The following is a 17592-nucleotide window of genomic DNA, read 5'->3' on the forward strand; positions in this document are numbered from 1 at the left end:
CACGCATTTTAAACTATACCTAAAACACAACCACCCCATTCCGTTTTCCCAGCTGGGAGCAAACACGGCAGCTGGAGATGGAGAGCCCCCACCTTCCCGACAGTTTACAATCAAAGATGCATTTACCCGACAATGCAAACATGTTGGTGTTCCTTGCTCGAAATCTTTGAAATACAGATTAGGATATGGCCTGTTGAGGCATCTGGGTCTTTGTATGGACAGTGGACTGTACACTTGACTGTTGTTTTAAGGAGGGTTTTTTTGCTTGTGAGATAATGTGTGCTCATATTTATTTATATATATATATAGATAGATAGAGAGAGAGAGCTCTGTCTTCCAGCCTGACTATTTAATTTATTGTTTTGGTTGTGTGTGATATAATTAATTTATTATAATTTAATTAATTTGTTTTATTTATTATATATAATTTATATATTTTAATATTATTTCACATTTCATTTGCAACGTTGAATGTTCAATAAAAAGTTATGTTTGAAAGCATGTACTGGAATTATTATTATTATATATTATCATTATGTCAGTGGTCTAAAAGGGTCTTACAACGGTGCCGACAATATTATCGTTTATCGCAATCATTTCCAGAAAAATGTATCGTCCAACAAAATTAATTATCGTGACAGGCCTATGTATGCTGCAACTATAATGCTGTCTGTTCATGAATGATATGAGCAGAAGATGATCCTGCCACAATGTGCAGGTTAGTACAGCCACCATTCAAAACAGTTGTGTTGACTTTCCCAGTATTACGTGTGTGATCCCAGACTTGCAGGAGAACACATTTGAATTGGATATGCGACCAAAGAGGCATGGGGAATCTCTGTTTGCACTGGGTTCCATTTTATCGCCTGTGACATGTTTGCTGCCGCTTCAGTTTTTGAAACAATGGTGTATTATCACTATCACATGGAGCTCTCTTGTTGCACCATTATATTGTTTTGGAGTCAACCTGATAACTCATTCTGAGCGTGAACGTAGTCAGGCACACGTGGAATGCATGAGACAGACAATGAAATGTCATACCGTCAAATACTGCTGCTTTACAAAGCTGTGAAAAGCGGGAACATTAGCATTGCTGACTGTAGAAATATAAGTAACCTTACAATACAGGTTCAATAAACTATTTGGTATGTGCATGGGTTATATTTAATTTGCCGTGCACCCTTTGTCCATGAGGGTGACAGAAATGAGCCACAGATGTCATGCTGTCAATTATAAAATGATCACCGTACAGATTCCTCTACAAAGTTATCACACACTTCTCACATGTGCCCACCTGTATTAGAGCTGATGGTTTACATCTGTTTTCAAGACCTTGCGTAGGAATCTTTATGTATTGGTTTCATGGAAAAAAGGTAAAACATTTGACTATCTGGATCTTATTTCCCCCTGCTGTGCATAGATTCCTTTGAAGCTCATAAGAACATGTTCCATTCTTGAGTAGCAGAAGAGACATCTTTCCATCACTGACAGCACAAATTCAGAAATATTATACTAATGTTCATACCAGGAAGCTGATTCATATAAAGAATACTTCTCCTCAAGCCACCTACATGTGCCTTCTATCAGAAGTCAAATTACACTTTCAGCAAGGGTGAGCATGCAGAGGTGCATCGGACTGTTCAAATGAATAAAACCCAAATCTCAATAGGTTAGATCATGATGTGTGGCTTTTATAAAAATGATTATGCGTGAGGGTTATGCGAGTTGAAGGCGATAATATGCATTGAGATGACTGCATGCCAAATGTTGTACATGTGAAGAAGATGTGTCATGCATAATAAAATCCCTTTCCTCTGGGCATACATACAGTACAGTGTGGATATTAAGGTTTAAACAAAATCCTAAAACTTATCCTAAATTGCAATAAACTCTATTCACTGTGTTTATAAACCAAGTTATTCTAAGAATCAGTTTTAACATAACAAACAGAAAGGTACAATATTTTTTTTAATAACCTCTATTTTTGTCTGTCCTAAAAAGCGTTTTATTTTCAATCTGAAAAGGTTTTTTTCCTCCTTTACCTGTCAAAGACTATATTTTGAGATGATTTCCTTACTTGATAAAGGGTCCCAAGACAGAGGGTGTATGCTGTGCACAATCTGCAGCCACTTAAGGAAAAGTGTGTGAAATATAGACATGATGGATGAGTGTCATCATAACGTTTGCCATTGCACAATCTACACTAAGCTACATGTACACTACGTTACATAAAATATTGGTTTCTATTTTGGATTCGTAAAATAACACGCTGATTTATCGTTCCCTTTTATGGTTTTGCACAGCAATTATTTTCATTTGGTGTCTCACATGTTTTCTTATCTGGCTTATTTTGGTATTCTTGGACTCTGGTCCTCGGTAAGATGGCAGATTGGGATATTGGCAAGCAGCTTGTGGTCTGGCATTCGAACCTAAACCTCCCAATGTGCAGTAGTTTGAAGTCAGCCACCTGCTAACGGTAATTGCCCGGTCCTTTTCAAGAGGGAGGCCCTTCATTCTCGCCTGGATGAGGAAGAAAACAGGCAATGGAATGCAAATTGTGTGAGGGATGAATGGAGGGAGTAACCAAGGTCAACATATTAGGTGTACTTTAATAAGCAGGGACAGGTCAAGGGTTCAACCGTCCCCTGAGGTGTTTATGGGAGATGGGAGGAGAAAGGGAAACCAATTTAGAGCATTAATTCAGCTTGTGTACAACATGTCAGTTGCACACGCAGACACATTTCACGTTGTGACCATCCGCTCCTTCAAAATCTGGTGATACTCCATTGTTTTTCTTCTTGTCAACAAATACGGTGAAAAGACCAAGAACAAAAATCTATTGACATTACAACAAGTGCACTACTTGTGTAGCCCAAGCCTAATCTATCATATTTTATGGGCAAGAGAGCTACTGACAAATGAGGCTAATGTCATTAGTGTCGAAGGTCCTGGACTACTTACATTTTGACCTGATGGGGCTCTTAAAGATCTCCTATCATGCTATATATATATATATTATATATATATATATATATATATATATATTATATATATATATATATATATATATATATATATATATATATATATTATGGGTATATACAAATCATGTCTATGATGTGTTATGCTCAAAATACCAAACAGATCATGCATTTTAGACATCCCTCACATCCCTCTATTTCAGCCCTGTTAGAGAAGGTCTGATTCTGTGACTGTAGCTGCTGGCCCCGCCCTCTTTGGAGCACGGTAAGGCAAGCAGTGAGGTCTGTGACGAGCAGGCTGACTACTCTGCTCAAATAAGCAAAAAATATGTGATTAAACGCCATATCATGTTCCAAACCACTTCAAGGATTATTTATGCAACAGTATGGAGCTCAAATGCTTTTTTTCTTGCGGGTTTACCACAAGGTGAGTTCCTTTTTTTATTTCCTGCTTTTTTACACATACTCTCTCCAGTACAGGTTAGCTCTGGCTGTTAGCGATGCTTGCTAATGAAAACACAGACCATATTACATCCAAAACACGTCGCACATTGTTTCAGATAGCAACGTTTCTGATAGGGCCGTGGGCGTAAAGCCAGCCCACATCTCTGATATTATGTCATATCGGACGCAAATCTGGATCAGCTCCGTTGTAGCCCCGTTTTTAGAGATTTGGGTACGGAGGAAAAGAGAGAGGGTTTTATTTTCTGACACTTTGTGAGTTCCCTGACACACCGGGGACACATCTTTATGTATAAAAGACATACACAAGTGCATTTTGCATGATAGGACACCTTTAAGTTATAGGATTGTCAATGTTCAGGGAAACATTAACAACTGTATAAAATGCCATTGCAATCCATTCCACCCATACTTCCAGTGTGTGATTACAGTCTGGACCAAACTTTGGTACAAACTGGTCGTCTTTCATGTTTGCTTTTGTCCCGGATACACTGTCTCTCTGCAATAAAATACTACCAAACACACTGATTGGCAGGTGGAAATAGTCCCCAACAAATGCATTGTTTACTCAAGGTAATTCTATTCATATTTTGTAGCGTATTAAAGGGCCAAGAGGCATTGCTTTTTCCCACAGATGATCAGACTTCTTACTATTCAAATGTAGTATATTCGTTGAAAGCACTTCAGTAAATCCCCTTTGGTCGACAATAGGATAACAGGATAATGATCTTACATTAGAAATGAGTTTTTCTTCTTTAGAAAATGTTCTCCTCAAATCCTCCCATTTGTCCCATTTACCATTCATTCATTGGTAGCAAATATGTGTGCACTATGAGTGTATTCATACCTGGGCAATGTTCTTGTTGAGTAAGTAGACACCATATTCAAAATGAAAGCGCTCTCCTCTGGGGTACAAAGGGAATCTGTTAAAGACAGGAGAAAAAGACAAACATGGTGTTACACAAGAACAGGGGATGTATTCCTCCTGATCCACCGCCAACAGAGTATGGAAACAAAGGCATTAAGACACTCAGGAAACACATACATTCCAAATAAGCACAGTCAAGCTTACATCAGCAATATGTACATACTGCATATCATATAGGTATTTCCATGTGAAAATGTCAATAAAGGATGGTGGGATTAAAAGGGTCCATTGCTTATTCATTTTACTTGATTGAAACAACTGTAGCTCTTTGGCTTTACGATATGCAATGAATTCTTTCCATCATTAAAGTGGCCGTTCCTGTAGCCAGAGGCGTTTACAGTCGCTAACACTTGTAGATTGCTGATGAAGCTGGGTCCGGGTCTATGATCCCATCCCACGGACGCCACCTCCCTACCTCGTTAAACTGAAATATCAAACAGGAGCGGAGGCGTCCAAACAGCCTGTCCTTCTGCCTCTGAGCAGGAACAAAGAGAACTTTTACTTTGGTGGGAAAGTCCCACTGTTGCCCGTCAGATGTCTTAGTTGGCACTTGCTCATGAAGGATTGTGAAGATATCCCTGGGTGTTGGGGAAAGGTGAGAGAGGAATATGCTGACATGTAGAGGGAACGTTATCGTTGCTATCGGGGACTTGAGGTTGGACTCATCCCTTCCTGTCATTATGTGCTTATGTCTGCTGATCTCCCACTGAGGAGGGTTACATATTTGGGAGAAAACAGTCCCATGAACCAAGCAGGACTATGGCCTGACACACACATCAACATACTTACATTGACCCTTTGTTATCTAAATGCTTATCTTAGACCTATCTCAACTCCATCTCTAAATACCTCACCTTGACCTTCAGAGTAACCCAAACCTAATCCCACTCTTAACCTCTCACCCAAAAACTGAATAAGTGCTTGTTAAGAAAACAATCTCAGAAGATTTGCATGACTCCTTTCTGCACTTGACATCTGTTGTTTGTAAGCACAACATTCCAACAACACACGTGAGATTTGACCAGTGCCAGGTACTGCCATATTTAACTTCCATACACACAGATACAGCATCCATGCAGTGAGCCACATAAGCAGCTGTTGTTAGTGGCAGGAGGCCATGTCAAAAGGGAACGAAAAAGCAGAGGAAATATTGTTGTATATATGAGCCTTTATTTCTGAAAACTAACTAGTAAAGCTTGTGATATTGTGTGATCCCATGTGAGGGAGGCTCACTGGAAAACAACAGCACAGTTCTTCGCAGAAATGTCAACAAATTAGAATAACATGCACCATCTCATTAAAATGGGCTGTCTCTTTTATATGACAGTGTATTCATTTGCTTTTGGTGTTAGTTTTGTTAGAATGGATGTTATCATTGACTGCTGTGTCATAAAGACATTATGGATATTAATAGAACTATAACCACCTCGTTTGTGTTGGCTATTCTTCCTCCAATCAGTTAAGTTAAAGCCCATATTTATGCATTTCCAAAATGTAATCATCTCATAATTGTATCCTACGTAGACATTTTTGAGAAACTGCGATTTTTAGTATGGGAATTCTAAAGTTTAGACAAAATGATGTTTTATGAGGTCAATGCAACCCCCACCTTTTCACCACCAAATCAATTTGCCCTTGGTTATAATACATATATATATAATCATGAGGTCCAATTCCTTGGACCTCATGACTTGGTTTGTGCTCTGATATGCACTGTCAACTGTGGGACCTCATATAGAAAGGTGTGTTCCTTTCCAAGTCATGTCCAATCTATTGAATTGCCCACAGGTGGACTCCAGTCAAGTTATAGAAACATCTCAAGGATGATCAGTGGAAACAGGATGCACTTGAGCTCAATTTTCAGTGTCAAAGCAAAGGGTGTGAATACTTATGTACATGTGATATTTCATTAAATTATTTTAACACGTTTGCAAAAAATTATTTTAAAACGTTTTCGTTTTGTCATTATGGGGTATTGTGTGTGGGATAATGAGAACAAACATGAATTTAATCCATTTTGAAATAAGGCTAATAACTAGCTGTGGGGCAGCAGATGCGCTCTGATGTGTGTGTTCTGTACAGTATGTGCAGACATGTGTTGAATGCTTTGCACATGTGTGTGTTAGTGTGTACTGGTGAGGATGTGCATCCGGCATGCCTCCTCTCTGTGTGTGTGTGTGTGTGTGTGTGTGTGTGTGTGTGTGTGTGTGTGTGTGTGTGCCCCCCGGGGACTAGGTCATGGTCTTCCGTTAATCCTCAGTGAGATCAGATACAGGGTCCCCCCCTTTAACTCTGACCTATAGGCGCTTGCCTCAGTGTGAGAATCCAGCAGAATACACAGGCCTCAGCGCTGGCACTTCACTGGACTCTACTGTCAGATCCTGCTAACAGCACTGGAACCCTACAGCTTCAAGTATTGATTCAGATGTGATGTGACATTCTGAAGGCCAGATTCTCTCAGACCTTGATGCTCTGAAATCTTTGATAACACCCACGTTTCAGCATTTCAGCTGTACAAGCATATGACTTTGATAACATGAACCCCAGGATTTTGTTTTATTTCATCTGTTTGTTTTCCCCTACTCGTATCTGAGGCCGTCTGGAGATGTCAGACAACATTGTGACCTCATGCTCACTGTAAACACCTCCTCACTCACACTGTGACTTTGGGAAGCTAGGAAGTAAACCCTAAACAGATGGAGGTCATTCTAGCCGTTCCTAACAGGATGTTGCTTCTAAAGACTGGCGAGTAAAGAATGAGACGATGTTGCCTCGGGGCCACACTGCCAGCCACTTTTTAGCCCTCCATATCCCCGACATGCAGCGAGGGCCCCATGGAGAAAGTGACATGCCAGAGGTCACATCTAAGCACTAGGAAATAACTAACAGAGAGAGGAAGAACAACAAAACAGGCATTCCCCTTGCGCCGCTGGCATTCCCAATATCACTTCCCCACCAACAGATAGGATTTGTTTGCTGATGGACACTCAGGAAAAGGAAAACAGAGCTACTTCCAACACACATACGCAAAAACATGAGTCACATCGTCACAGCCAAGTGATTAATGACCGCTGTCCACTGCGTCTGAAATCACACTGGAGAGACTCAGGTTCACCAAACACCAGGAATTCCTCCCGGGGACGCCCAGCAAAGTCAAATATATTATTACACACCAGCGGGGAGTATCCAGGGAGGAAGGCAGAGGACGAGGGAAGGGAGGAGGCGACAAAGCAGTATGTGATCTGGTTAGCCAGCACACTTTTATACATGATCTACTATGATTGATTTGTCACACCGAGATGAAAACGCCGTACCTAATATAAGAGGAACTTGCCAAGAAAATGCTCCAAATAAGCAAAAAATATGTAGATCAAGAAAACAGTAATGCAAGAAGTCAAAATAGGAAGTCAATTTAAATGAACATGAAGATAATTCATTCATTTTGGTGTGAAAAAGTAACTTGCAGAGGTGGGAGAAGTACTCAGAGTGTAGTCAAATACCCATTTACAAATAAAAGCCCTGCAATGAAAATGTTCCTCAAGTAAAAGTAGAAAAGTATTTGCATCAAAATATACTCAAAGTACCAAAAGTAAAAGTAGTCATTGTGCAGATTGGTCCATTTCAGAATAATATATATGATATGTTTTATAACTAAAGAATGCAATTCCTGAAGAAATTGCTAGTGGGAATGCTTTATGCTGAAAAGCTGACGCTAAACTGCTATGCTGAAATGTAATGTGTAAGAAGAAAGTGAAGAATTTAGATTGAAATGATACATGAACACTGGGGGCTTGAATGTGTGATGAGAGAAGAAAGTAAAAAGGCTTGGAAAAGCAGCAGAATATTTGAACTGCAAACTTCTGAACTAACTTGATGGTGAATGATCTGTCGCCATGGCAACGGCATTTGATGACACCCCATAATACGCTTAGATGTGTTGATGGCTGCATCGTTACCAAACCTGTGAAGTTTTGGGGCGTTTGGAGCAGTTTCACTGAAGTTATGAGAAAACCGTGTTTCATGGTGAGTGTTGTGGAATATTTTCCAAGGCCCATAACTTTGACCCAGTGTATCAGTTCAAACTGTCCTGACTGAGCACACGCACCTGTAACCTTGGCTGCTGTGCTCTCAGTGTTTTGTCTCCCTGTTCCTGCCTGTTGGCATCAGCTGATAGAGGTGTTATCATTCTATCTTGTTATGCAGCATGTTGATGATGCTCTCTGAACTAGCTAAATACATGGGTCTGGGATAGAGTTCTTCAGAATTGACGTGGCAACTCTACCGTGAAGTCAGAACCTCTGGCTCTTGGACTTGTGATGTGAATCCTCCGGCCGTTAACTCCAAATAAACCATCATGTGTTTGACATCAAAGCTACTGCTCTTCCCGTGTCTCCTTCCTGAGTCGGTGACTCCCACTGCATAGCTACACAGAAGTCTAACAGAAGTTAAATCCATTTCTCACTTATTCTGACATTGTACTTAACCCCAAATAAAAGAACTCAATGAAAAGAGTTGTTAAATAATGGTGAAGTCACGTTGTAATAACAATAACTCATCCCTCTCGAGTTTTATTTTTGAGCTTTGCCAAAAGCCACTGTGTCAACTGTCCTTCTTGGGTTGCCGTACGGAGTTGTCCAATATGGCGGACCATCTCGCACATGCGCACTGCAGATCGGGTAGTGACAGATGTCTTCACAGCTGGACTGTTAGCACACTGCTATCTGAAGTCTGCTGCTCTGAGCATGTCAGCTGGAGAGATGACATCATCGTGTTCCATGACACAGGTGTTTATAGTTGAACTAACGAGGTGTGCAGAGATCACAGGTTTCCATTGTTCTGAATGAGAGATTAAACTCTTACATGTGAACGTTTTGTGGAAGAACCGTAACAGATATTGGTGACATTTCAAAACGTGAAGCATGTCAAGGAAGTTGAGTATCTGAAGTGTAATTGTTGTGTAGTTTCGGGTTAATAATGTGGCCTTTTTGGCAGTTTAACTAAAGGTGTTCGTCTGTTGCTGTGAGGAAATATCAGCCTGAAATTACAATGGGCTTCAATGGAGGAATGTTGAACGTTTTTGTCACTTCATGCCCTCAAGAGGCATTCTGTTTAATTATTTTTGCTTAATTTTTTGTCATTTTTCAAGCTACGAGATGTTTTCCTACGTTTGTTATGAACAATGATGTCTCAGGAATGTAGGGTTTGGGAATTATGGCAGTTTAAAAAATATATATGAAGACAAATTTCAAGATTTCCTACCCTCTAGCTGTGACATCACGCACTCTAGTTAATGTTAAAATCTGAAGAAAACCTCTAAAACAAGGTCTGAACAATGTTTAATATCTCTAAAAGTAAGAATCAGATTTAAAAGTTATTTTACACGAATAATGTCAGAAAGATGTGTAACATTTTAAAGTTGGAATGAGGTTTCTGAGTGAAAGTATGAATGAACAGTTAGCAGTTGAAGTCGCATGAAGATTTGTTGAAGTCTGAAGATTTCCTCCATTGACTTCCATGTTAAAAATGTGATGTATTATGGGATGTATCTCTGGAATTATGAAAGTTATGAATAAGAAAAGTAATCGCCATCGATTCCCGACCGAGCTGAACGTTTTGATGTTTGAACGGAGTTTCTGCGTTAAATGATTGATCATGAAAGTGTTCTCAAAGCTGGTAAAGGTGCAGCTAGTCTGAATGACTTTGTATACTGCAGGGTAGCTGGTGGATTTACTCCAGGTGGAACTAAAGTCTGATTTAACACTTGATTAGATTTCACATCATTCATCCACATCTGTGAAGTAACTAAAGGTATTAAATCATAGGCGGCGCGTGAGGCTCAGGTTTGGGAAGGCTAAATAACTTTTTTTTACCTGACGCTGCCCGCCCCCGGCGTCTATAGAAAAGAGATCAACTCAGTGAAAGCACCGCCTGCTGACCAATCAGAGCTCGGTGTGCGGAGTTTAAATCTATCAAGTCATATTACAGGAGAAAGGAAATAGTTTAAACTGGCGTATGCAGAGAAGACGCCGACGTGTCGCACTTATCATTCATATCACATTCAATCAGATCATCGATCATATAATATCACAATATTTCCTTATCTGAGTCAGCTTCTCGAGCCGTATCTGGCCGTACATCACTTACATTGTCACATATACTGTATGCAGACGTATTATTTTAAGCAACACATTAAGTTGACGAAACACTCAACTCAAATGTCATTAAAGTCAGATCCACTCGTGTCTTAGTGTCTTAGCAGTGATATCATAAACCGCTTTCAAACAATCGGTAGTTATTTTTTAACCAGTTGTTCTGTATTCTCCTTGCAGGTGCAACTATGTGGCTTGTATCCTGGATTATATGTTTAAGTCATGGATGTTTAAAGTTCATATTTGTCTAATATTAGTTTACTTTCATTAATGAAGTATGATGTTGCGCTGTCAGTACACTTGTCCCTGTTTGTGATTGGTCAAATGTAGCTAACCCCGCCCCTTTCACGTGAACGCGCTCTCAGCTGGAGAGAGAATCCCTGGCTTGATTTACCGAGTTGATAACCAGCGCCGTAGGACCGCTTAGCGAGATCTCGTTTGTTAGGGTTAGTTAAGATAACTCAAGCATATCCAGGGTCTGTTGAACTGGCTTCGTGGTACAGGGCACAGGTGGCTGCATAGCAGCGCTAATGTCAAAGACACACACATTATACATTATATTTTTATTTTACCAGGATGCAGTGACACAAATATTTGGGAAGGCTTAGCCTTCCCTAGCCTACAGTACCCGCCGCCCCTGGATTAAATACATGTAGGGGAGTAAACCATTTAACTCTGAATTGTAGTGGGGTAGAAGTACGAAGTAGCAAAGAATTGAAATACTCAATTAAAGTACACTTATCTCAAAATTGTACTTAAGTAAATCTACTTAGTTACTTTACACCACTGGTAACTTGTTTCCTTTTAACATGTTCAAATCTGTACATGGTGACAGATAGCTATAATTATAATTTCTGCTACAAAAGTAAAAATGTAAGTGGTATTTGTCTCGAAATAAGGCATATCATACGCCATTTTTAATCACTCAGCCAGCAGCAGCAGCCGCAGCAGAACTAAAGCAGTCCTCTGCACTAAACAGAAGGAAATAAATGACAGCCCTGGAGGAATATGCAGCCCAAATCACTACCCTGTCCAGAATAAACAGACACAAAGCAGAACGATTCACACACAGGCTGGACAATTGTGTTTGTGGCACTAATTGTGCTTTCCCACTGGCTTGTAAGAATATGTTTTTCTGTTGTTGAGATCACTTTCCCTTTTGCAACTTGTGCGCAATCCTGTTAGTTATTTTTGTTTGATTCTGTCGTACATATAAATCAAATATAATCATCTCTATCTCAGCATATTTCTTCACTTTCCTTAATCAAGCCGTTTCTTCCGTCCGCACATCCCTCTCCTGCTCCCCTCAGTGGCAGATCTGTTGAAGGCTCACGTCCGTGAAATTAACACAGCAAACCCAATATGACAGGCGCCATAATCAACACACCCACTGACTGTAGCGTCCATTGAAAAGACTGATTGCTGAAACAAATCTGCTTTCATTTAGCTAATATTCAACTCTGTGTGCACTGGTCAAAAAGATGAGAAGGAAAAGACAGCAAAAATAAATCTGTCACTTTTATTCTCCCCTCTCATTAAATAATGTCTCTCCTCTTTCCTTCTCGACTTCTCTTAACCACAGGATATTAACGTGCACGCTCTAGCTTCTTGCGCACATTCAAGATATGTGATTATAAGTGCAGAGCCCTCACATTGTAAAAAAAGACAAAAGCCGCATCTCACAGGAAAGTCCCTTGTCTTTATGAGTGAGAATATATGCGCCAGCTTTTTAACAGCCGGTCTAGACAACTTTCAAATATAAAAAAAGGACTCTTGTGAAGACTAGGAACAACCAATAAACATAGAGCTACAATGATGACATGAAGTAATAGGAAGTGCTTTGCTTTCTCGTCCTGTCCATTTCTTTTCAAACACTCATTGCCCTTTCTTTTATTCCTGTTGAGGGCTCTTGTAATAGCTGGCTGACTTATACTTCTGTCATCTCTGAGTGATCCACCACCCCCACTGGCTACACTTTCTCAGGACTGCAGAGCCAGGGGCCTCCGAGCAGGTGTCAGCAGCACATGACGTCTTTTATACCCTGCAGTTAAATGGACACATTTGTGGGCAAAGAGAAAAGATGGGTTTACTATGTCCCAAACACTCCAGTTTGTGTATGGATGTTTCTTTGTACATGCAGCCTGTTTGAGAACACATTGGTTTCTGGAGTTTTACACAATACTGGAGTCAAAATGGAGTCCTGTTTTCTGAGTTAAACTGGCCATAGTCTCTACAGGCAGTGCTGTTAAAAGCAGTCTATTAGAGAAGGTCAGTGGGGGCCTCTTGTGAAAACCATAGACAGCATGTATATTTAAGCATGTTATAGTATATTGGACTTCCTTATTCCCTCTTGGGTCTGTTGTATTAAACACATAAAGGAAGACACAGCTCTGCAGGTGGGTGGTCGTGCTGAGCGTTGCTGTGGTTCAGGAGAAGAGGGTGGGAAGACTCCTGGTGACCGGCTGACCTGCAGTAATGTATACACAGGCCGAGGTCTCCACATGTGTTGGATTGCCTGTTTAGACATCCTAATTAATACGCCAAATGTGCAAAACAACAGTTTCTGGCTCGCATAGTGGAGATGAGGCTTGGCCAATATGTGCACACCCCTGTTTTAATGGTGGGGGGGGGGGGGGGGGGGGGGGAGGTGTGCTTGTGAGTGTCACAATGTCTTTAATGTGCGATCTCAAATGGCACAGGGCCATAAATCATGTCGGCCCACTAAGAAAAAACACCTGCCTTGCAAATGTCAAGGCTCTAATTGCAGTGGTTACTATATAGATCACAGTGAGCTGTAATTTTCAATATCTGAGAAATGATTACACTGAGCATCTGTCAGTGAATGCTATTTCATGGCCGCTGCTGCACTTAGGACCCCAGTATAACTGTTTCGCCATCTTGGTGTGTGCTGCTTAAAGTCTCCTGAGTGATGTGGTGGTTGCTCGCTCTGTCATACTGAGTTTTCATCATGGCTCTTAAGAATATCCAGGGGTCTGCTGACCCCAGCTCCAAACCCCTGAACTCTGATTTTTCCCCTTTCCTTTTGTTTTTTATTCCATTGTTTTAAATCACATGCAGAGGAGCTCAATCTGACCTACATACTGTTCTCTTGCCAAAAACCTAAGCCAGAGCAGACATCACTGCATCCCTAACACATTATTTAAATAATGACATGCTATCGAACCTCAAATCAAAAGATTATAACACCCGTTTAGGATTAATACTTCAACCTCTTGGCAGTCTCTGGTCAACACCAATTCTCATGATCATAGCTTTACTAAGAGTAATGCAGCCAGGCAAGCGGTTCTGTAGGAGTGTCCTTGGGCTATCCTTTGAGCTAAACGGTAGAAAAGGTATGCAGTAACGCTGGTGATATAGATCAAAATGTTCACTTTGCTTTGATGATCGTTGATTAGAAGCAGCTATCTCCGTGCCATAAAAGCAAAGCAAAACAGTAAGTGCCCTAAACCTACATGGTTTCAACAGCCCAGGAGGCAGAGCAGTAATACACCTCTTCTCAGTAAACATTTAGTCGTGTTTTCGGCTTCAAACTTTCACTCTTTCACATGGTGTTTTTTGTTCATTGAGTAAAAGGCACAATATGGGGTTCTGAGTCAAAACAGGGGGTTACGTATTGTAACCCTAGTTATATAAGCACAGGTGGAGCCCTCTACTACTCTTAAACTATCAAACCTAGGCTTTCCCCCACCCACCTGTTCCTGGATCAAAGATTTCCTCACTAACCGCCCCCAGCGTGTGAGACTTGGCCCCCATCACTCCTCCACCCGCACTCTCAGCACCGGCTCTCTTCAGGGCTGTGTGCTGAGCCCTCTCCTGTACTCGCTCTACACCCACGACTGCAGTCCAGCGAACATCATCGTCAAGTTTGCTGACGACACCACTGTGGTGGGGCTCATCTCAGGAGGAGACGAGTCGGCCTACAGGAGTGAGGTACTGAAGCTCTCAGCGTGGTGTTCAGTGAACAACCTGGCACTGAACCCCACAAAAACCAAAGAGATCATCGTAGACTTCAGGAGGAATACTACCGACCTCGCTCCCCTCGACATTAACGGCGAGTGTGTGGAGAGGGTCCACACCTTCAAGTTCCTCGGAGTCCTCATCACCAACAACCTTTCCTGGAAGGACAACACCACAGCTGTCATCAAGAAGGCCCAGCAGCGTCTGCACTTCCTGAGGGTGCTCAGGAAGAACAACTTGGCCTCTAAGCTGCTCTTCTACCGCTCTACCATCGAGAGCCTATTGACATACTGTATCACAGTGTGGTACGCCAGCTGCACTGAGGCCGACAGGATGAGGCTCCAGAGAGTCGTAAAAGCAGCACAGAGGATCATCGGCTGCCCTCTCCCCTCCCTGATGGACATTTACACCTCCCGCTGCCTCAGTAGAGCCACAAACATTATCAAGGACAGTTCACACCCCGGCTTTCACCTGTTGAACCTGCTGCTCTCCGGCAGGCGCTACAGGTGTATACAATCCAAAACAAACTGACTTAAAGACAGTTTCTTCCCAAGAGCCATCATTGCTCTTAACACCTGAAATCATGTGAATCAATGTGACTCTGTACATATATACACATATATCATTACTATTATTATTATTATAAATACCTACTATTATTATTTATTACATTACTGACAGACGTTCCCGTCTCACCCTCTCAAGGAGGGGGGGAATGAGATACAGCGGTGGAAAGGCGTAAAGCAGCTTTCTTGGCCATGGCTCGTGTGCAAATGCGTCCAACCCCAAGGGCGGATTGTCCCGCCGGGCCAGGGAAAACCACAGGGCACAGTGGCTGTTGCGCCGGTTGGCGAACAGGTCCACCTCTGCTCTTCCGAACTGAGTCCAGACCTGCTTCACCATCTCCGGGTGAAGCCTCCACTCGTCTGGCAGGGGCCCGCCTCTTGACATGAGGTCGGCCCCCCCGTTCTCCCGCCCCGGGATGTGCAGGGCCCTTAGAGACAACACATTCTGTGAAGCACACAACCACAGGTTCTCTGCTGCGGTCAACAAGGCTACGGAGCGGACTCCGCCCTGCCTGTTTATGTACGCCACTGTGGTGGGGTTGTTGCTCCTCACTAGCACATGTTTGCCCTGTATTAAGGGTTTGAAGTGCTGTAGGACCAACATTACTGCCTGCAGCTCCAGGAGGTTGCTGTGCCAAGCCTCTGTCAGAGGCCAGCCACCACCTACAGCTTTCTCTAGGCAGGTTCCCCCCCCCATCCTGTCACGGATGCGTCTGTGAAGACCGTGATGTAGGAGGTCACTTGCCCCAGTGGAGTCCCCCTCCGCAGATGCTCTGCAACAATACGTTGCCCTCCACTGAGGGGGGGATGGTCACCAGACGTCGTTTGTGCCTCTTGGGATCTAAACGAAGGCTGGTAAACCACCTCTGCAGGCGACGTGTATGCAATAATCCAACTGGCACCACAAAGTGAGCAGTCTGCATGATGGTCAAAGCTGTCAATATATATTTTATATATATATATAATATTTCCATCATAAATCAAAAGGCTGTTAATGGCTCACACCCTGAATCTATGAACAAGAATACATCATGAGAGGCTCTCAGCTGGCGGGGCCACTCCCTTCAACCCAATGCATCCGTCAGAGAGCCATTCAGCACAGATGCTTCTTGTTATCTTTTAAATAAAATGTGGAAGACTGATCAAATAGACGTCACAGCAGGGCTCCAAGATGAAGGGCTGCATATGAAACTAACATGTCAATGTAGAGGAGACTCCTCAACATCTTTAGAGCTTTTATAAACACATCAGTCCTTCCATTGTCCTTGAGTAATATATCAGACAATCTCAAAAGACAAGTAAACGTCCAGTGCAGTCCCAGAGTGCCTTTGTAGTTCATCAGATCGAAAGAATGAGATATTTGTTGGAATTTGTTTAAATGTTATTATTAAGTTGATAACCTCTTTCATCTCTTCTATGAAGAACAGTAACTACAGTATGTGACAGAACAAGGGAGAGAAATAGAGTGTCCAAAGAAGAACCTCAGCTGTATTAAACTTGAAGTTCTGTTAAAAAAGCTGAAACAAAGGAAACATGATGTTTTTTAGAGTGTTAGTAGTGCCGTGCAGTATTTTATAGAAACACATAGAACACCATGAAATGCTAATTATATACTAATACTAATGTAATTGATAACAGCACATGAGTTTAAAAGCTGTGATAACTATACAGATCTTGTGTTCTAGTTGGAGATTTAACAGAGGACACATGTAGAAAGAGAATACTGATCAGGTGCCAAAATGCCATGACCCACACTGTACCATTTTGGCTTGGTACCAGATATTTGAAAAGCAAGAGATTAAAAAAAATCTGCATGGCTAGATATCTACTACTAAGATAGAAAGCCTTGGGTGAACTCACCCTTTTAACTTTAGCTACTTAATTGCCTTAACTGATTGCCACACTTTCAGCAGGATGTCACTGCTTTCCCTGCCATTGCTGTACAGGACAGGTTAGTTTAGTTCCCCTCTGCTCTCAGCACATAGTCCATGTGAAGAGACATGAGACCCCTGAAGCCCAGGTACAATAACCTCTTTTCTTGGAGCCCACAGGTTCCTCTCGTCTTAAACTGGCCTCCACCAACAGTTTATTTTGTGCTTGAACCAAGCAGTGATGTGTAAATCCCACTTACATCCTTTTTTTAATTCAGCTGTGATAAAGAACACTAAAAAAACTGATTTGCTGTAATACTTTGGCCTATATGAGGCAGCGCTTTCTTTTTAATGGCCGGGCTCTGGACTCAATCAGACAACGGACATCTGGATCGCATCTCTCTGGTTCTCCCCAAAGCAATCAGAAACACTGGAACCGGGCTCTCGGCAGGACAAAATGTGAGTGCAATATGGCGTTAGAGCTCGCTGATTTCAGAAAATGTTTTTGAATGTGATCCCAAGCCAAATCATACAGGAGTGCCATATTCAACACCTTACTCTCAAACATTCCAACGAGGCTAGTTTTACACTCAGGAGGGTTACATTATTCAGATCAACACATGCCTTTTAATGTGGCAACATATTAGCCCGTATGAA

General features: G+C 41.8%; 1 protein-coding gene across 1 annotated transcript in view; it reads right to left on the bottom strand.

The window, feature by feature from the left end:
- uvrag (UV radiation resistance associated gene) overlaps positions 1 to 17592 on the bottom strand; it is a 118585-nt gene that overhangs the window by 51929 nt on the left and 49064 nt on the right. Inside the window, exon 13 of the mRNA XM_034226822.1 lies at positions 4291 to 4366. Coding sequence (XP_034082713.1) covers positions 4291 to 4366 — 76 coding nt within the window. The remainder of the gene's footprint in view (positions 1 to 4290; positions 4367 to 17592) is intronic.

This window comes from Gymnodraco acuticeps, unplaced genomic scaffold (assembly GCF_902827175.1).
Source record: "Gymnodraco acuticeps unplaced genomic scaffold, fGymAcu1.1, whole genome shotgun sequence".
In the NCBI taxonomy this organism is placed as follows: Eukaryota; Metazoa; Chordata; class Actinopteri; order Perciformes; family Bathydraconidae; genus Gymnodraco; species Gymnodraco acuticeps.